Raw genomic sequence first — 26,506 nt, 5'->3', positions numbered from 1 at the left:
CAATGGGCCACGCAACAGATTAACTACTAGTGATTTTTTCCTCAGTGCTCGAAAGACCACGTTGCATGCAATACTTTAGTAATCTTCACATAAATTACTGTTGCCATATTACAGGTGGCAAGTGAAGCAGAGCAATATGGGGGGGGTGATGTAAGTGACCCCTTTGTACTTCAAACTCACTCTCGTCAAATTCTCATCCAATCTGAAACTGACTTGTGTACACACAGCTGCTTGTGTACCATTCCTAAGTGACTCTGTCTTGAGCCACAGTGACATTATCTCTTCTGCATGTAGGGAGAAGGGTTTCTCTGGTAGCCGTGGAAAGCCTTATGTCTCTCTGGCAGCAATGCCATGGCATTTATTTCGTCAGGAAAGACAGCACTTACTTTTTTCTCCATAGAAACACTTTATTCAATCTATATATACAAAGGTAATTAAAAAATAAAGCCTTGATTCAGGTAGCTGGGTTTTGCAGGAACTGCATCGAGAAGGTACAGATAATGCAAAGCTGTGGAAGGAAAGCTTAAAAAGGTTTCCATCGGAGTCTTATTGAAGGATTGCAGTGTGAACTATAGGCTCAGAAAAAGCCCCACAGAGGCACCATCTTACCAAATTACTTTCCCCCTTCTTACTACATCCTACCTGACACTTCTGTTTCCAAATATGCCTGCTTCCTTTTTACTTAACACTTTTCTGTGTTCCATATTAACACTTTACTTTTCTGTGTTCCTGATATGCCTACGTACTTTCTTGGTTCAAAATCCCCTTGCATCTAAACTATCATTGGAGAAAGAGCATTTATGAAGACTGACTCAAACTGAACTTTGACTTTCACATCCACTTTTGAAGGGCAGCTGATACCCAAGACAGCTCACAACCTATTTATTGGTTTGTGCATTACCCTTTGTCTTCGCGTGCATTACCCTTTACGTCTGAAAGACCTCATAATTCTCCAAAGCTTGGCTTATTTCCTGGTTCTTTAATGAAGCACACAATGCCTTCTGATCCTTCTCTTTACTCATGCATTAAAGCTCCTTTCCTTAAAGGTGGCTGCAGGGATTTTGGGTCCCACAGCTCAAAATTAAAATGCAGGAAGTTTCCACCTATGAGCCATATTGTGTTTTAAGAGCAGGATGACTCAATATGAACACTGCTCGTGTTAGTGGAGCACACTAACTGGGAAGGAAAACATACCTCTCAGCCAGATGTTGGCTCTGCAGCCGGGTGAGGATTCATGCTTGTTGCAGAATCCTTACTCTTAAAGGTTGCTGAAAATAGGAGGGAGGTGACCAGAACGTAGCCGGAATAGCCAACTTTTGGCAACTGAGGCTCTTCCAAGGATCATTCTCCCTGTGCAAAGCATTGAACTTTACAGCTGTTTTTGCATATGGCAGGGGAGAATTAAGCTAGCTAACCCTTTGTTCTTTAAAAGAAGAAAAAGGCAAGTGCCCTTGTTCCATCACTAGTGCCATATCTTATTCACCATCCTTTTTCCTCTTGGCAACATTCCCTATTGGCAACTCTTGGGCAGGCAAAGTAGAAGTGCATTTCAATCCTACTAAGAAAGACCTATTGAATCTTCCCTAAGAAGAGATTCCAGAACTTTTGCTTGTCACCAGAGCTATCTTTCAAAGCCTTAACTGCATATGGTGCTCAGCAATATATAAACTGTATCCAACACTTTATTTTTCAAAATGCAGTCGTGGAGGGGCCCGTGCTATTTTGGGGTTGAAAATTCTCCTGTCTCCTAATCTACTTTTTGATTTACAGGGGAAAAGATATGGGTGCCTATATCTATTGTGGGGCAAAGGTGGTATAAGCGGAAATAATTAAGAAGTCGCCTCCTTCCTCCTCCTCGTCTTCTGGCTTTAGATTGCAGCTTCTGTGGTGGCATTAAAAACTTGTTGGGGACAAGTTACACATGACTGGACTTAAATGTTTTGGCTTTTGTTTGCTGCCACTGAAAAGCAGAACATTAGATGACTGCACTCTATGATAAAGCACAAGAAACTGTAGAGGAGCTGCAGAATATTAGAAATCACTATTCACTTCACACTTTTCAGAACCATTGGTGCAAAAATAAAAGCTTAAGGGTGCAACTGTGTGGCTATAAAATGGCAATAAAACTCAACACCTCATCTTTTAGGCAACCATCCTAGCAAACCTGAGCTTGGAGCACCCCTGGAAGGAGCTGGGCCTTATAGTTCCCTTTACACTTAGGAGAATTCAGGCAGCTGACTCCTTTGAGCTCTCTTGCAAATTCCATCTAAAATGCTTAAATGGTTACACTTGCACTGGGAAGAACACTCTACTTAAAGCCATAGTGTCTGCACTGGTGATGCTGCTGTGGTAAGTTTGTGATTTTCTGTGGCAGCAATGCCTCAACTGAATGGCAGTATTAAGCAGTGTGATGGGTCCTTGTGGAAACTATGGGGAATTTGTTTTGCATGGTACAAGTGGGGTGTGGGGTGGGTAGAATATGACCCCTCCCCCAAAAAGCTCTGAGGCTGCAGCACAAGGTCATCCCAAAACAGATTGCCCCAAGTATTCTGCTAGAACTGCTTTAAAATTGCGGACAAAAGCTCTAAAGCTAGAATAGGAACTACAAAAAAGAAGCATGAGTGAGGGCAAGGAACAGCAATCTCTGCTCCTGATGATGCTCCCAGTCAAAAGGGCCACATTAGCATCCTAGTGTCCAGAACTGACTCTGGATCATTCCCTGCTAAAATGCTGGGGTTAAGCAAACAAAACTCCAAACCAATACCTATGTATACTCTTTTGAGCAGATACTGCATTAAGCAACTCACTTGATTCTCAGTGCAAACAATCCACTCCCAATCCATGATTGTGTGCTCATGTGAGGAAATCAGAGTGTGAATTGGGTGCTACATGGATCCTAAAGTAGTTGGAACAAAGTGTCATGCACCCCAGTGGTAGAATTGCTGTATACCTTTTCCACGTGTGTAGACATGTGGCAAATGACAGTTTGGCTGTACTTTGGGGTAGAGGAACATGGCTGCAAATTGGCCTTAAGTGCGAATCAGCAGCAGTACACTTGGATTGTGGGAGGACTTCAGCCCACCACCTTCTCAAGGTTGCTCTCAGTACTTGCATCCTGCAAATACTGTATCTGTAGCAAAAGTGACCAGAAGTGCCTTTAATGCCAGGGTGGGCATGCTTGGTTGTAGTCATGTATGAGTTGCATGACTCCCTGGCTGATTTTTGTGCTGCATCTATAGCCATATTCTCTTGGTAAATAAGTAAATGCAAAAGTGAAAGCAGCCCTAGAGTGAGCTGGTTAAGATCTATTGGAGGAAGATGTACAAAGCTAAAGTCCTTCTGTGCCCTTGCACAGTGGGCTTACTGCTAGCTTAGTAGTGCTGTCCTGGAAATAAATCATGGAAGTTGACAGCCAATGCACTTTTACTTGCCTGGCTGCCCAGGTATAAAAACAATACCTTTTGTCACAAATCTCCCTAACCTGGTTATCTCAAGGCAATGAGAAAACTGTGAGTGACCTTTTGCAAGCTAGGCTCAGTATGACAAATGATGGCAGAGTATTTTTTATTATTTATTCCTGTAGTATATAACATATTTTGTCTCATACTGTGCCACTTCCTAGTGGACAAGGATCTTGACATGGTCATCTTATGTCTCAGCTAACACCACAAATGGATCTATTGCAATGTATTTTGCATGGCCTCACCCTTGAAGAGTGTGTAGAACCTGCAGCTGCTGTGGAATGCCTCTGCCCACTTCTGGGGCTCAGGGAAGATATTACAGACCAGTTCTGGTGGGATCTACACCGCCTGCCTGTGTGAATGCAATTCATTGTGCTGGTTCTGACCTGGGAACCTCTGAATATCTTGGATCCTTGGGTGCCTTAAGGAGACCCTGTTTATAGGAACTTGCCAGTGCCATTAGGAGGCTGTTGAGATCAGTGTTTGAGAGGCTGAATCTATGAATGGGCAGAGCAAAGCAGAGCAGGTGATGGAATTATGAAATGCAGTCTCTGAGGAGGGCTGCCAGGCAACATCATTCTGTGTATCAGTCCTTTGTAATCTCCAGGACTTTGGGCTCTGAATCTAGTTTGAACTCCTTGTGATGGTTTGAAGTTGTGGTTTGAGTGTATTTTGCCTAAAGACTATATGGCAGCCTTAAGCGCACATTGCTGAGTGCTGCCTTGTTACTAAGAAATGTTATACAGTTGATTCAACTGTATAAAACTGCCTTTGAGAGCCTTTAAAACTATTGGTCTTTGCTTTTAATTTGCTGTTCAACTTGAAACTGAATGCCTTATGAAAATAAGACTTGAGGGGAAAGAGGTGTTCACCTCATGTTCCTTTCTCACTTACTTAGGGTCACTACATGCAGGTACACAAACAGCAACCCTGTGACGGATTTTATTAATTTTCCTTTTGCGTGATTCCTCCTTTGGCAAACTCGTGTATTTATTTCAGCTCCTCTCAGCTCAGGATGCATCCTCCAAAAGAAGCCTTTAAGGGGAATGCAGATTCATTCATTGCTTCCCTTCAAGTTGCCACCCCGATGCAGCCCTGTTGAAACTCATCAGTGCTTCGGGTGGCTGGCCTTGGATTCGGCGCACCTCAAACAGGGTAGTTATCTTTGTCATGGGTTTGGAAGCCAGCTCTTTCAGCTTCCGGGCATCAAAGCGCGGCCTGTGGAGGAGAAGGGGCAGACGTCGCCGGAACGAGAACGTTCCTTCTCTCCTGACTTCCTTTTCCTCTGCTGCCTGCTTTTTCTCTTTGCTGACGGTCATCTGATACAAGATGGCATCCCACATCTTGACAGCTCTGGACTTGGTTGCTCTCTGACCAGGGCCCTCTTGAGAGGTTTCTGTTGCCTTCTTTTCTCCCACCTGCTCAGGCTCGGCTGGCTCGGCCTCTGAGACCGGAAACTGGGGCTCTTCCGACTCCACGACCAGGTGCTTTTTGAGGCGAGACCAGCCACTAAGTTTGCTTCTGGGAGGGACTGGTGGCTTAGGCTTTGGTAGGGGGCCTGTAGTGCTTGGAGAAACCGCAGGTGCCTGTGGCAATACAGTCTGCTTGTCAGCCCTGTTTTCTGGTGAGAGAGCAGGGGTGCCAACAGCTGGTGGAGCAGATGTAACTACCTCTGGCATGGTGGGCTTCTGAGGGGCGCTGGGACTTGGCTGCCTCTGGGCCTCGCCTTGTGGTTCAAGGCCTCTGTTGCTTCCTGGAGTCACAGGCCTTGTGAACTGAGGAGTTGGAGATGTGACCACTATGTGCTGTCTGGGGACATGCAGTATTGCAGTTTTCACTGTCCTGATGGGAGGCTCAGGGACTGGAGTCATCTCTAGTCTAGGACTAATTGGCCTGGTTTGGCTTGCAAAGGGCATGGCTGGTGCCTGGCTTGGTGGCGGGTGCGAGTGATTTGTCTGCAAATGGGTAGGTGTGGTGGGCCTCTTGAGAGACCCTGCTGACTGTTCCAACACGGGGGTCTTCGCCTTTGGTGCCTGCATGCTGTGAATGTAGGCGTGTGTTTCGGTAACATGGGTGACTGCCGCTGGGGTCTCCACCACCACAGGTGTGGGGGAAACGGGGTGCTCGGGGAAAATGAACACAGAATGTGTGGCACTTGAAGAGGGCAAGTGTATGTGCATGTCTCCTCTGGGTTGCCACAAAGGCTCAGGGGTGCTCTGTCTGTGAAATGGCGACGGGGAGGGCGAGATGGCGAGTTTGAGATGCTCCGAAATGCTCCTCTGCTCTGCAGCGGTGAACGTGAAAGGTTTTCCTTTAGGGAAGGGAGACGAGACGTGGTGGGTGACAGGCTTGATGGAAAAGCGGGGAGGGAGGTTGATGGTGATGTGCGCTGTGGTTTCTGTAGGCTTCCGCGGGGAAGAGCGGTCATTGTGCTCCAAGTCTGGGCTGGCTTCACTCACAGGGGAGAGGCTGGTCCGGAATGATGCGGCTTGCTGTGCTGATAACGTTGCTTTCTTCTTGGCTGCTTTTTTCAAGAGTCTCTGTAATTTAAGATTGTCCATTCCAGGCTTTGGTAGAATAGGAGGGGGTGGAGCCTGTGAGTGTAGGGAGGCCGGCTCGTGGGGTGGTGTCACAGTTATCAGCATCTTGACCCCCTGAAACAAAAAGTGGGTATTTTTCAGTTGATGATATAAACTTCCTGACTGTTCGTTATGATTTTACCCCATAAATGTGCAAATGAGTCTTTACTAATGTATGTAGGGAAGACCAAAACATATTCATTAGCCAAGTACTTAAGACTACCAACAGTTTAAAAATCCTGAAGAAACTGGGTGAAAACAATTCTGCTCCACCTATTCCTGCTTTGGATAATTACACTGGAACAATCTGGAGACTGGGTCATGTTTTATCACACCAGTGAGCCATCTGAGATCAAACACCCCGGCTAGAACTTCCAAACTGGTTCATGGCACCTGAGAGAACTTGGTTCACACCACCCGTCAACTGAGGTGATGCATGTACAAGGCAGGTCTTAAGATCTCGTCCATTAAGTATCTGTATGGATTTCAACAATCTCCTTGATCCCTTTTACTCGTTAGCTTGTGTGAAGGAGGTCTGCATGCAGAAAGGGGTCATGCTGCTGACCCCATTCCTGAGGTCCTGCACCTTCCTTGCCCTGATCTTTTTAATTCTTTTTATATTTGAATGGGGCAGATTTGGGTCATAAGATGCTGGCTTGCTACTGTCTTATATAGCCTTTATTCGATCTATGATAACAACATTGATTCCTGACGTGATCCTTTGCATGCTGGCTCCCCCAATTTTGCTATGCTATGAACAGAGAGTCAGCTAAAGGTGAGCTGTGCAACATGAGAGCTTAAGAAAGCTGATGTACAAGCTGCAGGTTCCAGCAATAGATGGTGTTGAGTATCACTCGTAAAAGTTCACTGGGGCTATCGGGTCCTCCGTGCTTCTCCTTGGTGATTCGTGTGCTTATTTCAGCTGCTGTGGTGTGCTAGCCAAAACACATTGCTCAGCTGATAGCAGGTCCTCCGGGAGCTGGAAAGCATCTACCGAGATGGAAAAGCCCTCTTTGCTCATCCTGAGCCTTTGATATGGAGAACAGATGTTTCCACTTCAGGGTACACAAGTGGCTCAAGCAGCATTTTGCCTAGGTTGCAGTTTGTCTTTCAGCACAAGCTAATTTCTCCTCTGGAAGGCTGACTTTTTTCTCTCTTACCAAAGGGGCCTAGAAAACGCTGTCTGCAGAACCGTGTCTCCAAGTGTCATTTTAAGGGTGATTTGCACTTGGAATCTAGGGACTGGGAGCTGACTGAAAACATAGCTCTGTTGAATACTTGTACAGCAAACTACCAGTTGGTGGAGCTCACCTTTAACCCAAATGGCAGCACAATATATTTATATTGCACAAATTGCCACATACGTGCATAGGTCTGAAACTCCCAAATGCGGATTTTGGGTTTTCTCGTGGGTTAACATGTCTACCCATAGTTTTTTCTTTTTAAAAAGTACTTCTTGCATGTTTGAGGAGTGTGAATTGCTGCTTCTGTAACACTCAAAGAGGTACGTGCCTGCAGCAATCACCCTGTAACACTCAAAGAGGCATGAGCTCCCTTTTTCAAATACTCCCTGGTGAAAACAGAAACCATGGTTGATTTGTGCTTCCTCTTTCTCAGGATGCTTAAAATCTTAATCCAAATCCACAAGAAGCAATAAAATGTTAACCTCTTCTGACCATGATATGGTACAGGAGGAAGCATAGCGTATTATGCTAGAGCAGACATGGGCAGACTTCAGGCCTGTGGGATCTGCTTGTGGGTTGTTTTTCCCCTAGGACCTCCCCTCTTCCCCAGTGGGCCCCCCCCCCGGAAAATTGTAGTTTGGGAGCAATGACAATTGCCTTCTGCAATTCAAATACACACTCTGGAACCAAGGAGACTGCCAGAGAGGGCATATGGTCAGAATGGCGCAATCATGATAGACCTCTCCAACTCTGCCTTTTCACCACTCAGATATTGCCTGCTGCTATACAGAGACTCTCAGTGGGCAAAGCAGAGAGAGACACTAAGCCTCTCAGATTCATCCAACTAGGTCTCTGTAACACAAATCAGGTCAGCATCCTCATCCAGGATCAAGTCCTGGATAACTTGTTTGTCACGCACCTACCTGGATTTTTAAAGATGGAGAAGGGACAAACGTTGGACTGTAGGCCCATTTTGGTATATTAATAGGTAGCTGCATATACACCAAATGCTATCTCCAAAAATAATTTGAAAGGATGTGAGGTCACCTTTAAATGCTTTTCTTGCTTCTTACAAGTCAGTAATAACATAGGAAGTTGGCTCCTCTTCACCTTTATTCCAAATAATAATCCTTACCAGTGCTTTTTTTCCTAGAAAAATGTTTATGGGTATTCTCATTTTCCTACTCATATGTTTAGGGGTATGCGTACCCCCTGCGTACCCCCCAGAAAAAATCACTGATCCTTACACTTGCCAACAAGAAGCAAAAACTGGTGGAATGTATCTGCAGGAGAGTTTTTCAAGGGCACCAGTATTTAAAACCTTGGCTGTTCTTCCCCACTCCCCAAGCATGGTGGTTTTATTTGTATCCTGATATCTTCCAATCTATAAAATCCTTATTGTGATTGCTCTGAGAATGTGTTTACATTTTCCACTTCTAACCATGCCAAAACCTTTTCCAGCTCCGAATTTTTGCTTAATATCATTTTTCATGTTTGGAGCCAGGGATGGTAGAAGCTCTCGTTAACCTTTCTTTGGGATCATGTGACGTACTTAGAAATCTGGTGTGGCCCACCACTCTCTCCTCCCCTGCCTCCACCTCAGTTCCTGCTTTGAATTCTTCACACATGGCTGAACAATAAGTGCAGGGACCCAGTGGCATTTTGTGTGGTCTTACTGAACAGTCATTTTTATAACTGATTGTGACTGTGCAGCTGAGTAACTTTTCAAGGACCTCTGATAGTTTGGGACACTTGCAAGTCGAAACTTAACTAAAGCAAGAGAAGCGTGAAAAGGCCAGGGATTAACAAGCATTTCCTTTAAGATGGTGCCAAATCACTTTGCTTCTTGCGAGACCTCTACTGTTCTCTGGTGTGTCACTTTATATTTAAGCCTTCAATCAACTGTATACCTCTAGCTTCAGCAGAACAGAATAGCTTCCAAGATGGAAAAGTAATTTGCAATCCCTGAGTCGAATATAGAACCAGCTGTTCAGCTTGGAGAGATGACTGAGATGTGAGGAAACTTGATACTTGTGCCACAGTTGCTGAACTGCTAAGGTAAAACTGTAGTCCCTCTACTTTTGCAAGGGCTATTATTATGCTTGACCAAGTCTTCTACATTTTCTCTTGGCTCAAAGAAGAATGGCAGAGCCTGACTGACCAGCATGCACTGGTACCAGTATGGCTTGCTGAAAAATGCACATGATCTCTCTCCCAGGCACACTAGGTTTTAGACCTCGGTTCAAAGTGCTTCATTTTGCATCGCTATTATAGCTACAAAAGAAGGAGGGGAGTGTGCTGGTGTTAATCATCCTATAGTCTAGTAGAGTAGAGAACTTGTAATAGTGAGCTTCCAGATGGATGCTGTTTTGGGGTGGCATTCAGTCACACACTGGCAAATTCAGGTTGTGCAGTTAAAATTTTGCTGGGACTTTTTGCACAGCAAAGCCATTTCCCCCTAAAACTGGACTTCCTGCAATCAGGAAAGAGTTGGGAAAATGCACTCGAAAGTCTGGAATAACATTTGCTTGACACAACATAGCTAACGTCTCTGCAAACAAACTGTAATGAATGCTCAAGTAAACAGGTATTCTGGAAGTAACCTCAGTGCCGTAGTTCCTTTTTATTTTTTTGTTTTGTGCCAGAAGATGTGCGCTTCCTTTCTTAGATGAACCAGTCCCACCTGGTCACTGACGGATGTCTCAACACACACGAAGGCTCCATGCCTACTTGATTACAGAAAACCAATCTCACCAATACTGTTTTGGGCAATGGAAAAGAAGTTAAAATGGGAGACTGTAAAATTGCCTAAACTGGCTGTGAGACTGGACTCCAGCCATGACTTTGGGACTCTCCAGCAGGGAGACCTTGCTTCAGGCAAGGACCAGACACTGCTGGCATCTGTGTGGGCAGAAAATAGCTGTTGCGAGGCTCCACCTGTGTGTTGCTTGTGGGTGGTAAGAGGCAAGAATAGACATTGGTCGTAAAGAGCAGGGAGCACCCAGCATGGATTCTCAGCCGTGCAAGGAATGACTTGGCTGCACACCATATCCTATCCACAAGCCGCTTCCAGTCCCCCAGGCCAACAAAGTGACAGTGAATTTGCTTTATGCTGTAAAAGCTGGTTTGCTTTCAATGCTTCTTGCTTCAGGCTTAACTACGGAAGGTAAAAATAGCTGTGTTGGCACCACACCTTTGCCTCTTTGCTCCCCCTCCCTTGACAATGCATTCCCCAACCATCTATAGGCAATGTGATGGCTCTTTCCTATCGTGAAGGTTTCTTGGACGCAAACACCTGATGCTCATTGTCTGCTGTGGCCACATTCTTGGAGCGAGGGCTGCAGGGGCACTGCCCTCTGGGGTCAGGAGGGTGCACATGTGTGTTGCTGCAACAAGTGCTTACCTGCGGCATAAACTTCCTTTACTACAGGAGTGAGGGCAGGGAACTGTGGCCCTCTAGATGCTGTCCGACTACAACTCCCATCATCCTTGACCACTGACCATGATGGCTGGGGCTAGGGTTGCCATATTTCAGAGAGAAAAATTCCTGACACCTGCAAGCCTAGCTGGGGAAGATGGTACTTGGGAATCCAACAGAGTCACCGGACGGCGGTTCTGGGGACATTTTTCTACCTATGGCTGCATGATGCCATTTTGTGGTTTTTCTTTATTTCTTTTTTACAGGTTGGCTTGCTCCGTGATTGATGGACACCTGAGGCAATACTTCTATGCAGTGCTGATGTTCCCCCTGCTAAAAAGGAACTGTGTTCAAAGGATGACTTCACTTCCCAGCTCAAATCCAGCAGCCTGCTTCAAAACCCAGCTACTGATTTTCTTCACAAATGGGAGCATCTCTCCAAGTTTGACTTCATTTAGACTTGGACACAGCATCAACTCAAGTGGCAATAATCTAGTTGTTTTTTAAAAGCTATCTCTAGATCGGCTTTTCATTCTTTTTTTTGAAAAATTAGCTTGTGTGCTGTTCTGTACCCTAATTTCTTAATTTAGTAAAAAGAGAGGTTTGCCTACTTCTCCTGGCCAAGCCTAGGGCCTATCTTAATAACCAAGGAGGAACGTTTAATTTTCCTTAACTACTTTTGAGTTGTGAGCAAGAAAGTGAAAGCAGTAGGAAAACTTAGGAGTTTATGGCTGACTCTAAGGATCTTTCTACCATCTAAGCCTTCAAAATGACAAGGCATACCAGTGTCTCACCTCTTGACTAACATGGATGCTTTCGATGATACAGGATGCAATCTTAGCATGAATTGGTGCCCAGTGCATCTAGGAGGCCTCTTCCCCCTCACACCTCAACCATTCCTGCCTTGAAGGGAGCATGGTGGTGGTTCTGGCAAAGTTACCAGATTGGTGTATCGGTTGGGATGAAGGCCAGCTCCCAGAAGACAGCCAAATGGGTTCTCAGAGGACCCATGGCTGCTAATACTTTGCAAGGAGTGCCTGACTTGGTGCAAAGAGTGCCACACCTTGCAGTATAAATGCATCTCTTAGCTTGCCAACTTCAAACACTTTTTGCCTCTCCCTCATTATACAAAAAAGGGAGAGGGCACAATATCCTGCTTCTAGCCTCCCAAGACTAGCAACTCAAGGGCTTAGACAATGTTATACATATCCCCACCCCACCTCCTCTGTTGCTTCTACTTGGTACCATTCTGTGTGACCTGGACTTGTTTTTGTAAGCCTTTAATAAAAATTCTGAGAAACAAAGGTTTGGCTCTTGTAGTGTCACTTAGCCACAAAGCCTTGGCTCTGTTTGCCTAAACTGGAAGTGACACTAAGCAAGAACATTTAACAACAGTATTCTCCAAATTGCTAGAGAGCAGAGTGGGAGCAAGAAAAGACGGTGCACTATGAGGATAATGATTTTTTGCAGCCCTTTCAACTATCGAAGGGTTCATGAGGTGATGCAGCCTCATGTCTAGCAGGTGTGCCCCCATCTATGTGCGTGGCATGCATGAGAAGGGCTTGACTTGCAGTGAAGGCTGGTGCCCATTGGGGCCAGAAGGTTAAAATATGGGGAGGTCAACAGTAGATAGAACTAGAACCAATGATGGACCCTGTGGTGGACCCAATGGTGAAGAACAACAGTAGGTGAACCCAGATGGATTGGCATAGCTAACTGATTATGCTTTGGTCTCATTCCCCTCCCTGCTGAATTCTACAAAGGCAACACTGAGATTAAGGTGGAGGAGGCTGATAGCCAGTGTCACCAACTGGACTGGTGTAAGTAAGTAAGGAGGCAGGCAATGAAGACAGCCCGAGCTTGGTGGGACAGTGGCCCATTTGCTCTAATGTGCCAATCTCCACTATATCTTTGTGCGCCATCATGTTGTGTGGAGCTCCTTGTGCTGCATGGAACAACTCTATGTGCATGGAGCCCTTCTGATGTCCACCAATGTGCAGATGGTCAGGTTAACCCATTAGTGAAATGGAGGAGGGCAGCTTGACCGCCAGACCCCTTTGAGTTCTGGATTCCTGTATTTCACAGCTGGTTGTTGGCACCAGGCTGGCACCTTCTCTACATTTCTTGCTGCTGTGCATGACTCGGAGCTAGTTTTAAATCAATATAGCTTCATTAATGTTGCCACATTAAACCTTAACACGTTTATTTGAATATAAATCCCATTGTTTTATAAATAAAGGATGTCTTACACATTACACAGCAACAAACCCAAGCTTGCCATGGGTGTGGATTGCGCACATAACTAGAGGCTGCAGCCAACCCTAGCACTGAGTGTATCTGTGTAAAAATCTCCCACCTGTACTCTGTTCCATTTCATATTTTAGGCGAATGCAAGCTTAAGCATACAACTAAAAAATGGAATGTGTGAAGAAATTGTTTGGTATTTCTAGGACTGCAACAGTCCTAAATATTTAGATTACTGGAGAAAGTGACTTGTAGAACTGAAGGCCAAAAGAATATATAAAATGGCAACAGGAAGACTTGATTTAGGGCTTGTATTCTTTAGGGCCTGTAATGATGTACAATGCTAGTCATGCTTGGAATAGACCTGCTGAAATCAATGTGACATGCCAGAGGTTTAACAGGTTTCAGTGGGTCTACTTTGTATATGAATAACATTGGCTACCACCCACAGTATATTTTAGGTGATTATTTCATGGGCAGTATTCAACTGGGATGCGGGTGGCGCTGTGGTCTAAACCACAGAGCCTAGGGCTTGCCGATCAGGAGGTCGGCAGTTCGAATCCCTGTGACGGGGTGAGCTCCCGTTGCTTGGTCCCAGCTCCTGCCCACCTAGCAGTTCAAAAGCATGTCCAAGTGCAAGTAGATAAATAGGTACCACTCCGGCGGGAAGGTAAACGGCATTTCCATGCGCTGCTCTGATTTGCCAGTAGTGGCTTAGTCATGCTGGCCACATGACCCGGAAGCTGTACGCTGGCTCCCTTGGCCAATAAAGCGAGATGAGCACCGCAACCCCAGAGTCGGTCACGACTGGACGTAATGGTCAGGGGTCCCTTTACCTTTACCTTTATTCAACTGACTTCTACTTAGAGTAGGCACCTTGAAATTAATAAAGTTAGAGTTATTAATTTCAGTGGGCCTGCTCTGAATGAAACTTAGTTGACTGCTGACCAATGTATGTGATATATTGCTTAGGGATGGATTCAGCTAATGAGTCCTGCTGGTGGAAGCTTGTGTGAGGACTTCCACTAGCACAATGGGGCTTCCACCTCACCTCCCTCTGGGCTCTGGCAGGACTGGGAGAGCCCCCAGACCAGCTTGCAGGGGGAGGAGAGGGTGGATTGTTCTGTCTGGCAAGCAGAAATGCTTGCGCTGAGGGAATGATCGCTATAGCGCTACGTTAAATTCCTTCCTTGGTGTGGATTTTCAGCACTCCATTAACATCAGTGTCTTAAACCTGAAACCTCTCTTCCAATTCCAGAATTTTACTGACTTAATTTCTCAGCTATGCAACAAACAGTGTCTAACTGTAAAACTATTCCCCTCATTAAAATTCTGCCTGCTGAAGTAAACGGATGAGATTTTCCTCTCTCCCTCCATAATTCATAGGCAATAAACGCTTTGTGGGTTTCTCCAATCCTAGAAAATATTCAAACATATCAGTGATGATCCCAGGAGAAAAACTGGCCAGTTAACAGGACAGCAATATCTCTGTTATCCCACTGATGATCTGTCCCTCTGTAAGTGCCTCAGTTGGGAGCTCCAGATGATCAAAGTTTAGCAAGACTCCAAATTTTAAGAAACTGAATGAGATAAGTCATTAAATCTGTTTCACATTTGGATATCCTGAGTGGTTTTCTAATGCATCTGGACAAAATAGCCTGATTTGCATATCCTGGCAAGCTGCCTTATGGCTGACTTGGGACTGTGTGAATGTGTGGGCTCCTGGATGCTTTGCTCTTCTCTGGTCTTTTAAAATTCCACACAGAGCAAAGTCAAGGTGTTGTCTGAACCTTGGCTCATAGTTGAACACACTTCTTCCTACCTGTGAATTGTAACCAAGGTCTGTTCTTGGCTATAGCTCATGGGCCGTGAGAAAGAGTGTTTAATCATGAGTCTATGAGTTCAGAAAATGTGCTAAACTAAACCTTGGCAACAAATGGCAATTTGGGGTTTTCATGCATTGCCGTTAGCTCTGGTTCAGTGGTAAAGAATGGGCTTTCATGGGGAAAGCCATGGAGCAAAAAAGAGAATGCTTCGACACAGAGGTTTAAAGCTCAGACTATGCCTGAAAAGCGTGAAGGAAAGGTAAGAGTCCTTACTGGGTGGAACACTGGCCCAGGCTACAACAACAGTTTAAAACTCACTAATACGTCATGGGTGACATGGGTGGTGCTGTGGGTTAAACCACAGAGCCTAGGACTTGCTGATCAGAAGGTCGGCGGTTCGAATCCCTGCAACGGGGTGAGCTCCCATTGCTCAGTCCCTGCTCCTGCCAACCTAGCAGTTCGAAAGCACATCAAAGTGCCTTCTCTGGCAGGAAGGTAAATGGCGTTTCTGTGTGCTGCTCTGGTTCGCCAGAAGCAGCTTAGTCATGCTGGCCACATGACCTGGAAGCTGTCTGTGGAAAATGCCAGCTCCCTCGCCAGAGTTGGCCACAACTGGACCTAATGGTCAGGGGTCCCTTTACCTTTTTAATACTTCACTTCTATTCACATGGCTGCTTAACAGTGGGTTCCATTACTGATATGGCATTTGCTTTCTCCCATGCTAGGAAGAAAACTGGCAGCTGCCCTCCATGCCAGAGGTTCTCAAACGCTGGTTTTCAGAAAGCTGGTAGAACAGGAGACAATATCTATACTGGCTCAGTGCTTCATTTCTCTCTTCCAGACCCCACCCCTTCTCCCTGCAAAAAGGATTGCCTTTCCCAGGGCTGGATTTATAAAAACAGGCCAACAGATCAGGTCTAGGGCTCATGATTTTCACAATATGGTGCTTGTGTAGTCTATTATGTTTTCCTAGAAATTTATCAACTAAAGGGACACACACACACAAAGGGAGAGAGAGAGAGAGAGAGAGAGAGAGAGAGAGAGAGAGAGAGAGAGAGATTCATGTGTGTCCCATTAGGCTGAGCCCAGGAATACACATCAATTAACATGCAAGAATAATACAATAAAGCAGCTGCAATACATTTTTAACTGCCTATGAATTGCTCTTAGGTACACTGATAGGAACATGCAGGCAATTTCTCTCTCTCTCTCTCTCTCTCTCTCTCTCTCTGTGTGTGTGTGTGTGTGTGTGGATGCTGTTTCCCTGCTTCTGCTTCTCCATCCCTCCCCTCTCCTTCCAAGGTCTTCAGAGATTCGGAGTAGGGAAATAAAGACTTCCTTAGTTAAGCTTCTTAACCTCAAAAGGCTGTGTCAATGGCAAGACTTTTGTGGCCTACAGAAAGTGACAGCAGATTGATAAAAATAAGTCACACTGAAGTTCAGCCCAGTAACATTAGGTGTGAAACAGAGCCCCCATCTTCCTTACGCTTTAAAGGCCAGGCAGGTGACAGTGGAAAACAAAGGAACAGAACAGCTGCAAATTTCCTTAGTGGTAGCTGGGGAAACTGAATGCCATAATCCTGTTGGCCAAAAGGGGCACATTCAGTTTCTCTATAGGACCAATATTTGAAGTACATTTTCATGAAAACTATGGAATAGTGCAAGCTAATATGCTTTGTTTTTCGGTATTTACTGAGTAACTGTTTGCAACACTGAATTCTGATATTGAGGAGATTACTTGCTATTTCTAGGAGGGAAAAAGATCCAGGTGACTGGCACTTCTATAAAAACCCATCTCCATTAACACATGGAAAGTTCCATGACCTAATTATAGCATGGAGATACTATTTGGGAATTCAGGTTGCTTTGACAGTACACCTCTTTAGTGCTGCTGAAGTAGTGTTTTTCGAAAATGAGCTAGAAGTGGAATTAAAATGGTGTTTTCGTACCATTAATGGTATTCAGCAACACCACCCTCATGGCCAAGATATTTCCATAATGCTTATGCAGCTGTAAGTCCCAGGCAGCGAAAATCCCCTGCAATGTTAATTAGCAGCTTCCTCCTTGCAGCTTCTATCCCTTTTTGCTGCCTGTTGAGGGTTCAGCAGCTCTACTGAGGGATAGCCTCTTAATTGCACCTCAGACGAGAGGAAGCCCTGAGTGTGCCCCCTCCAGTTGCTCAAAGTTTCACCTTACTAATTTCAGCCTTGCTTGGTTGGTAACAGGGAAAGGAAGGAAATGGGAGGGAGGCTTGTATCCCTACTGTATTGCTAGTTCCTTGTCACCAAGGTCTGCTGATAGGGATGAGCCTGGCTGGTCCCTTCCAGTTTTCAGGCAGAAAAGGAAGTTCAGTCATGTTTCTGCAAGACTTATAAAGTTGCATTCTTGTTCTAAGTTCTTATGGTGGCAACGTCTACCATACAATGAATGAGATAGGAAAAACAGGAAGCTGCTGAAATGGGTGTATGCACACACTGACCCAGTTTATGAGTAGGTGGCACCTGTGGTCCAGATCCTATCACCTATGGTGAAAGGGGGGATTTCATTTCCCACAAGACTGCATCCTTTGCATCTCCTATTGAGCATTATGAGAACAAAACAAAAAAAAAGAGAGAGAGAGGGCAGCAGTTTGGAGAGCTGCATTGACGCTTGCCAGTGCAGATAAATTTCCAATGTGTTCCAAAAAGGATGCTTGAAGATTCACATGGCAAGAAGTTTTGGCCTCTTCTGACCTAGTCTGAGTGCCATCAACCTCCGTATCTTATTACTAGTCCCTTAGCTCTCCTGTCTATCTTGTTATTCTAGGGCATGTGAAATATGGATCTAAAAATAAGCTACAGTTGAGGAATATGATGGCCAGTGGTAAGGGAGGATGGTTCCCAGTCTCAGTGATAGGAAGTGACAACAAACATAGAGTTAATGACAATACAGGGCTTAGTAACTGGTGAAGATAAGGCTCAAAAGATGGAAGAAATCATTGAGTTCTTTCCCACAAAATTTAATTTAGTAGAACAGGTTCTGCTGAAATTCCAAAATGAGTTTGGGATTCCAGTTGTCCACTTCTAATGATGAACTTATCAGAATTCAGTAAGGTCCAGAAGATGGATCCAGATGCTGAAATTGCATCCCCTCTATGACAGTACAATCTAAGATTTTTACATATCAGCAAAGCTTCGCTGCCGTTGACAGAACCCAGCCGTGTTCCAGCAAACCCCAGCAAAAAAAAGCACATTTGTTATGGGTAGCCCTTCAAACCTGAAGGTTATAGTTAGTTCTAGAATTCACCAGCATCTCTATTAAGGCTCTGAATAATTGGGCTGAGGGTTTGGGTAGAATCATCAGAACACACCTTGAATGATTTTGCATCAGTAAAAGAAATGTCATTAAGTAACAATGCTATCCTAGCCATATCTACGCAGAAGTTCAAGGGGGTTTACTCCCATATAACTGTGTAGGACTTCCACGCAAATGGAAGCCTGTTAATTACACCTATTGCAATCTTGCATCACAGTGAACTCAGACAGAGTTGCTCTTCTGTTTCCCCAAATTACAGTCCTAACTGGTGAAAGTTATATTTCTAGCAGGTTCTACTTTGGGGTATGTCTGAACCTACACTCATGTTTCTTCTCACTTCCTTATTTCCTTGCTGCCTTGGAATAAATCCTCACACGATTCTTGTGCTTATGTGCTTCCTCCCACTCGCATTGCAGGTCTCAGATACACACACACACACATACATACACACATACCTATTAGACTATTAGATTATGGATTTGCACAACTGCATGTTGATGCTTAAACATCTGATGCAGTGTGTACCAAAAAAGCAGGGAATTTAAAGATGGCTTTGTGAAAACGCCAGATATTCAGATTCTTCTAGCATTTGAAATCACCAAGGTGCATTGACGAAGACAGAGGTGCATTCAGTGAAATAACATTGGAGGTTCTGAAGGGTCAAACTAGATGTGACATGGGAGATACGTAAGGAGAATATTCTGGGGCTGTTATTTTGCTAGAGTTAGAGAAGGGCTGCTCTGGGAGATGGTGTTTAACCTTTTTTCCCTCTTCCCTTTCCCCTGACCTAATTCTTTCCTAGTTGCTTTCAGGAGATGGCAATTTAGATTGCAAGGAAGATAAGGGTTAAAAGGCCACTCTCAGAGCACTCTTTCCCTGATCTTGTGAGGCTGCTAATGTGTGTGAGTGAGAGAGGACTAGCATAGCTCAGCCTATCAAGAGCCTAATCATGGATAGTTCATATCACATAAAGGGCTCATCCACACTTATATTCTGCCCCAGCTTTCTAGGCACAGGTCTGGCTTTTAAAACCACACGTACAAACACTTTTCTTCTTCTTTTTGCCCTGGTGCTTTCTCTGTGGAGACCCACTCTTTAACACTGAATCAACCCATGCTTTCCAGGGATTGCTGTTTGCTCCAATTCAGCGGTAAAGAACAGGTTTTCACAGGGTGAAAGTGCTGCTTTAAAGCACAGACCTGTGCATAGAAACACAGCACAAAAAGAAGCCTGGAGGAGCCCCTAGTTGAGTCAGAAAACAAGAGACAGTACAACTGGCAGCATGCAGAAAAAGCATGTACCAATTCTCAACAGAAAACTTGGAAACAATATGCAACCACAAATCACATGATCCAGCATGGACCCCTTTTCAACAGCACATTTTGGTAAGACAAGTGAAAACAATTCATGTGGACATACATTTGATTAAAATAGTATAAGAGTTTAGATGTGCTTATTAAAAAACCAAAACAAGAAAAGTAGCATCCTTCTACCTGTTGCATTGTGGGGAAGCACTGAAATAGCTTTCCTTTAGTTGGGCCATCATTACATCACTGTGAGGTAAATGCTGTGTCCTTGAAAGTTTCGCAGTGCATTGGCACCTAGAGACAAAAAGGCCTTTTTTTCTCCCATTATGTTCATGACACAACCTTAGCTTATCAAGGATGACTGGTGTGCTCACTTTCAGGTGACCTTGGTGGTAACCGCTTGATGTTGCTGCCAAAACAATGGCTGGCCCTTGTTGAGGCCAGCAGGGGGAAATAGGAATTGCTCTGGATAAGGGAGTAAGTGGGGAAAGAAGCACTTGATCACACAAGGCCATTCCTCATCCCTCAGCTATACTTCAAAGTGCCCCATCGTTACAGCTGCACTGAGGCAAAGTTTCATACTAAAAGGGTTTAGTGTGTAGAACTCGCATTTCCCCTTTTATATGCATTTTTGCAAGCACTAGTCACAAAAATAGCATTTTAATCCACACGTGCCCCAAAATATGGTCCTAAGTACACATTTTTGGTTGGCGAATTGCATGCAAAATTCGAGGAAGTGTGAATTTTCAAGGATAGCTGCTTTGGGCTGTGTATATTTTGAAGAAGTGCAAATTAGGTAGGATTGCATTCAAATGCAAACTAAGCAAATTTCTTCCCCATCTCTAGGTGGGAGTTTCGAGTCATAGCAAGGTTTGTAGGTCAGTTGTTGATCTTAACTGAAAATTAAATTGCAAAAAGACAACAACAACAAAACCGCAAATATTATGTTGCTACTTCGTAACATGCAAGAAGAACTATAGCTATGTTTTGTCATCAGGGGTCGGACATATGCACAGCTCACGGAAAACATAATTTGTGCACACAGAACATTATTATTATTAATTATTATTATTGCTGTGGATGAAATTATTCCCTGCCCTTCACCAGCAAATCCCAGGGTGGGTTACAACAATTTAAAATTCAGCATGAAAAACAGTTAATTCAGTTTACAGACACAAGAATAGGGTAGGCCCTGACAGCACTAATTTCAGGTGTCAAAGTCCAAGGTAAAGAGATGGTGATTAGGTCATGAGTATAAAGGGAAAAGAACTCGTTCAAGGTAAAAGGTAAAAGCAGAGAGATGAGCTAGACAAAGCAAAGTGATGCTGAAGCAGAGAGAATATCTACATCTGCTCCTCGAGAGTGAACAGCTATTAAGATCAAGGAGAAGGACTGTAGTAGCTGTTATGCAGGCTGCTAAAACAAACCCAGAAGGTGTACCTGACCCAGTGATATTTATGAATTAGGACAGTGATGCATGCATACAATTCACACGGGTCATGGATCAGGCATCCAGCAGGTGAGCCAGGTACTACAGCTGGTTTTATGAGGGATCTGAAATGTGCACACCATGAAACATGATAGGAATCTGGCTTGCACTGTTGGTCTTTCTAGCCCAGAGCTGCCTTCTCCAAGTGACAGCAGCTTTTTAGGCAGAGGTCTTTCCTAGCTCTGCTGCCTGAGGTCAGTTACCTGGAAGAGATGGTAGGGACTGAAACAGGACCCCTCTCCATGCAAGCATGTGCTGTGCTGGTAGCTACTGGCTCTTTGCTATGTAGGCGATCCTCCTCCCGAATGAACCTGCTTGGGAATTCAAATCTGCTGTGCAGTCTCAGGTTCTGTTCAGCCTTCGCCAGTCCGGTGCCCTCCAGATGTTTTAGACTACAATGGGATGAGAATTGTGGTACAAACATCTGGAAGGTGTCAGGATGATGAAGGCTTTCATATGTTTATGCAAACTGCTTAGAGGTCAAGCAGGTTGGCAGGAGAGCTGCACAGTTGTGCTTCCCAGATTGTGGAACATCTTGCCTAGAAGGGCTTGCCTGTCCCTGTTCACCTTCCAGGGAGCAGGGAAGACAATTCCATTGTGGCAAACATTTTTCCAAACTGCTGCTTTGTATTGTTTTACTTTTGGTTTTATTCACCTGGGAGTAAGTCCCATTGCACTCAACAGAGCTTACTTCCAAGTAGACTTGCCTAGGATTGCTCCAGAGGGGTCCACATAAACTAGAGATGGGGAACCAGGTGGCTTCCAGATGTTGTGGGACAACTTCTCACATCACTCCCAACCACTGGACTTGCTGACTGGGGCTGATGAGAACAGGAATCCAATAAAATCTGGAAGGTCACAGGTTCCCCATCTTGGAGCTAAATGGAGGTGCAGCATTTTATACAAAACATTTTATATGAGTCTTTTTGTACAGAGTCACCCCTTTTCTTGCCACAAATGTTCACAGGGCAGGCTTAAGCAGTGCTTGGGGTCTAGAGACCCCAATTTAAAATAAATGATTTGGAATTAGGCAGAGGTTGGAAGACAAGAATACAAAACATCAAGCCAACTCTTTGTAAAGATTGGTTATAGAGACCTCAGTGCTGCCTGTGGTTGTTTTGCCATAAACAGAAAATCTGAGCCGAATCAAGATGAACACATGGGAATGGATGGCACAAGACAAGAGAAGAATGGAATGCAATGAAGGAGCACAATGCCCACACATGGTGTGAGAAGCAGAATTTGTACTAAGAAACTAGGCATCAAACAAGTTATGGCAGACAATAAATGTGACAGTCTGCATGGTGCCATAGGACTCTCAGGCTGTGTGTCTATTACTAGTTTAAAAGACAGCTAGGTTGGGTCCCCCCCTCCATTTGGACCTAAGCTGGTTTGGGGGAAAAGTATCAAAATCAAAAGAAATTACAGAATAGATACAGGATAGCTTATGGGTAGATACTCTGTTATTTGTACATTGCTTCCCAAACCACCACCACCAGCAATGGATACAGAGCAAAAGAGAGTGTGTACACAGCCTTAGGTGTTAATGCTACAAAAGACTCACTGTGCAATCCTTTACATGCCAACTTTTGAGCCCCACTGAGTCCATTGGGGCTCCCTCCCAGGTAAGTGGGTATGGGGCTGCAAATCAACATGTCCAGCAACACCGCAATCCCTCTGGTAATCATCAAAAGATCCTGAATACCCCAATGAACGGTTTCAGTCGTAACCTTCAGCAGCAAAAATAAACGCTACTGCAGCAGTAGTACTGCTCGTGATGCAGATCTTTCTGGAGTGAGCTTGCTGGGGTGTGTGTGTGGGGGGGGGGAATGACAAGAAAAACGAGAAAGGTTGCATCTGAAGCCAAACTAACAAATTCATCAAATTTCTCAAGACGCTAATTCACGTGCGCTTGGGAAGGAGGTGACATGATACTTGCAACCTAAGTTTAAATATTTTGTCCTTTCTCCATATGCTTCTTTACTTTTCTTTTTCTTTTATTCCAGACTACTGTCCAAATAAGAAACCAGCTGATCTATCTGGAAAGGGGCCTCTCACAGCCAGCTAGCTGGGTGTAAGTTTCTCCTGTACGCATAACTGCCAATGCACAGACCTCATCTCTCCAGCAAATCCCTTGTACTGTACGGTGTTATATCAGCTCCAAAGGCTGCCTAGAGTAGGCAGCGAGTTCGGCGTTGTTGGGGATGCCATCTCTTTTCCTTTCAAACGCTGCACGGCGCCTTGTGCAGCTTGTGTTTTTAAAAGCAGTCAACAACAACAACAGCCTTATTCACGTCCTGATTCCTGCCTGACTTTCCATTGCTTTGGAAAGTGACCGTGGTAAACAAAGCAGTTTCTCAAACAAGGGGGTTGGGGGAAAGCGTGGCAAATGCGTTCCTGCATGCAGAGAAATAGACATAATAGTAAGGTGCGTATCTGCACTCGACAGAGCCGTGTTTCAACCCAAATCGAAGCACTAAATCGGTTCTTCAATGCATGCGCCTCCCACCTCCTTTCAAACCCAGAATGTGAAGAAAGATGAAATCTCTAGTATAAGTGAGCAGAATTCGCTCCCTTGGGCGTTCATTCATTCCAAAGGGGAGGGATTCTGCAATAAAGACGAGCAAATCGGGGGAGGGACCGGGGTGGCGGATGGCTTTTACCTGTTGAATGTTGCTGAATGATTAAAGGCTGCAGCTTGTTGCTCTCAGCTCCGCGTGTTTAAAAACCGGTCTCTGCATCCTTGCCTGGACTCTTCCCTTCCAAGGGAGGGGGAGAGACTGATGCTCCCTGCCCAAAATAAAACATGCCCCGCTACAGCTCCAGACCTAAAGGTCTCGTCTGTGTCTCAGAGGCTGCTAAAGCACAGGAGCTCTGCTGAGGGGTCTCTGTGTTTGTGTGTGTGTCGACCCCTCTGGATGGCATAGGGTTACACAGCAAAGGAGCCGTGCCAAAGTGGTCTATCTTAGAGAAGAGGCGGGGGTGGTGCTGGTGATGGAACAGACAAGGCAACGGAAAAGGCGTTATATACCTTTGCGCGGTGGAAGCAGGGTTTGCAACTGAATGGTTGCGCTCTGCCCCCTACTGGCAGAACGGAGCGCTGCGTTCCCGTCCAAAAAACGTCCAAGTGCGCCTGCAAAATATTTGGTATGTACTTCTCTTGCTGATCTAAATCAAGGGGCTTCTTCCCTCGCCTCCCCGCCCCTCTTCCCTGAGTCTCGAATTCGTGCTCCAGGCAGAACCCAGATTCTCATATTTAGAGAAATAAATGCATTATTTGTTTGAGACCCTCCCAGGCCTGTCCTTTAAAATTCTACTTCTTGCAACCAAGGAAGCGTGAAATGCTTGTCAAGAAGTCATTTCCCATCCTGCATTTACAGCACTTTGTGCTAACCACGGTTACTGCACACCTCAGAGGGTTTGCATATTTTAAAGAAGTGTCCCTTCTTCCAAGCAATCCAAGGGCAACACGAGGATATTCATGCTTTCCACTGTGATTCCAGTGCGATGGGACTAGCATATGGGAAACCAGGGTTCAAATCTCCATTTTGTGAGATCAGGATGCTGGGCCTGATTCAGCATGCTCTTCTTATGTTCCCAGTCTTGAAGCTCCCTGGGTGAACATGAACTAGTCACTGTCTCTCAGCCTAACCTACCCCACAGGGTTGTTGTGTGAGTAAAATGAGGAGGGGGGGGGGAGAAGCAGCATGTATGCTACCCCTTGTGTTCCTTGATGGAATATGGGATACAGATGTAATTTATTTTTTTAGGATTTTATTTTATATAATATTTTGAAAGAAAGCTGGCGAGTAAAACAGTGAAGTGACCAACTGCCACTGGCCACTAACAGGACTTTGTGGCTATAAAATCAATAAAACATCTCAAACATGAAATGTGATCATTTGACAGTACGTCCAGAGCGTCAGTTAGATGTAGTAGTGACCATTTTAGGTCAGAAGTCAAGCTTCAGAATGTCTCTGTTGTTGATATTTTGATCTGGAAAGCTGAACTGTGTCTCTCTGGCAGGGCTGGCGCTACTACTATGAGGCAAAGTGAAATAGTCATCATGGGCAGCATATTTTGGGGACAGTGGGGGCAAACTGTGGTGCTGAAGAACAGAGCTAGGGGTCCGCCCTGCACTCCCCAAGCTTATTGGCTGCCTTCCGGTGCAGTTTAGGATACTGTCCTCTTGTCAGTGCTATACAGTACATACATGTAAAGTGCCCCCAAAAATCATGGGAACTGTAGTTTACCCCCTGAGAGAGCTGCAATTCCCAGCACCCTTAGCAAATTAGAGTTCCCAGGTTTCTTTGGGTGGGAATAACTTTTAAATGTACGGTGTGTACAATCAATTGCCAGTCTAATCAGCTTCTGTAAGTGGAACAGTAGAGGCAATGGGGCAGGGTAGGTGCCAGCGTATCCTTTGCCTCAGTCAGGCAGCTAAATTATCTTGGGCTGGCTCTGCTGCTACCCCACCCCTGGTTCCACCGAGCTTGTGATATGGTTTGCAAAGCTGGTTTGCCCTAGCTTGCTAGACCAGTGTTGTTTCTGACGGAATTCAAGCACTGGGACTCCTCTAATTTGTCACGGAAACTATGTATCCCAGCAACATCCCTTCCTGAGTGTGCACACTACACCTTTAACACCCATTCTTTCCCTCAAAGAATTCTGGGCATTGCAGTTTACCCCTCACAAAGGTACAATTCCCAGCAACCCTTAACAAACTACAGTCCCCAGAATTCTTTGAGGGATAAGAATGTGCTTGAAAGGCACACGGTCTTTTGCCTCGGACCTTTTCGAAGAATGCATCTGTGTGGCTTCTTATGTGCGCAGCCTGTAGCGTGGTCAAGACGCGAACAATTAATGGGCTTTAAAATAGCATAGACAACTGAAGAGCACCAGGCTCCACTCTTCACCACACCAGCCACCAGCTCCTTGGCGCTGGACCTCCTTCTTTAAATTGTGCTTGCTTGCTTGGGTTTATAAATATAGAAACCTAAGCTATACGATGCCCCCCCTCCAAACTTGTCCCTCCCATCTCAGCCTGGTGCAGTTCCTTCAGCTGCTCCTATACTTGGTATGACCTTTTCCCATCTCTTCCCCACCCCCTTCCCAGCCCTCTCCCTTTCCTTGCTCTTTTCCTCCCCAGTGTTGTGAGCCTGGTGGCCAATGAGCTTCTCCAGAAGATCAAATGTCCCTATAACAGGAGGACTTAATCGCCTGGTGGAGTTTGCAGACCCCGCAGCCTTTCTCCCATTCGGCAGAAAGCTCCTTGCTTCTCACAGCAGCTCCCCCCTCTCAGGTAAGGAGGAGATTCAGGCAAAGGGCGTAGCTCTGTGTGAAGGGGACCCAAAAGGAAGAGCAGGTGCAAACCTCTGAGAAAGGAGTTCAGGGAGTCGTGGGCCTAGCATAAGGCTGCGTGTGCACTTGCGTTCTTTTCTGCAAAACATTCTGGGTCCTGTAGTTTAAGGCAGAGGTTGTAGCTACAGGGTGGGGCAAGCCAGGTTTTTTGCCCCTTGTGAAGCCTCCATAGGGGCGCCACTGAGGCTCCCCACCTGTGTGTGTGTGTACACAAATGTGCATGGGTTGTGTGTGCCCAACTGGGTCTTTCACCTGGGTGAAGTAAAGCCTAGTTTTGACCCTAGTTAAGGCCAGCTGGGAATTGTAGCTTTGTGAGGGGTGAACTGCAGTGCTCAGAATTCTG

General features: G+C 45.2%; 3 protein-coding genes across 20 annotated transcripts in view; 2 read left to right on the top strand and 1 right to left on the bottom strand.

Annotated features, from left to right (window-relative positions):
* Positions 1-11,946, top strand: part of LSP1 (lymphocyte specific protein 1) — a 74,956-nt gene extending 63,010 nt beyond the window's left edge. For all 3 annotated transcript variants that reach the window (XM_081841537.1, XM_081841536.1, XM_081841538.1), the window contains exon 11: positions 10,909-11,946. The gene's annotated coding sequence lies outside the window, so the exon portion shown is untranslated. The remainder of the gene's footprint in view (positions 1-10,908) is intronic.
* Positions 8-23,844, bottom strand: PRR33 (proline rich 33). Its single transcript, XM_081841263.1, has 2 exons — positions 23,466-23,844; positions 8-6,115 (listed from the first exon to the last, which is right to left on the bottom strand). The coding sequence occupies exon 2, from the start codon at positions 6,104-6,106 to the stop codon at positions 4,520-4,522; it is 1,587 nt and encodes a 528-aa protein (XP_081697389.1). The 5' UTR covers positions 6,107-6,115; positions 23,466-23,844; the 3' UTR covers positions 8-4,519.
* A 2,115-nt stretch (positions 23,845-25,959) lies between these two features.
* Positions 25,960-26,506, top strand: part of TNNT3 (troponin T3, fast skeletal type) — a 44,620-nt gene continuing 44,073 nt past the window's right edge. For 10 of the 16 annotated variants that reach the window (XM_081842021.1, XM_081842018.1, XM_081842023.1 and 7 more), the window contains exon 1: positions 25,960-26,104. The gene's annotated coding sequence lies outside the window, so the exon portion shown is untranslated. The remainder of the gene's footprint in view (positions 26,105-26,506) is intronic. The other 6 variants (XM_081842014.1, XM_081842013.1, XM_081842009.1 and 3 more) reach the window with 1 other exon arrangement.

The sequence above is a fragment of the Podarcis erhardii genome (assembly GCF_964252035.2).
Source record: "Podarcis erhardii genome assembly, chromosome: 1".
Taxonomy (NCBI): domain Eukaryota; kingdom Metazoa; phylum Chordata; class Lepidosauria; order Squamata; family Lacertidae; genus Podarcis; species Podarcis erhardii.
The sequence above is the reverse complement of the archived record's forward strand: the minus strand, read 5'-3'. Positions and strand labels throughout refer to the sequence as shown.

Excerpts from the sequence above, each read along its gene's own strand:
- PRR33 (XM_081841263.1), bottom strand. The coding sequence starts at position 6,106 with ATGCTGATAACTGTGACACCACCCCACGAGCCGGCCTCCCTACACTCA.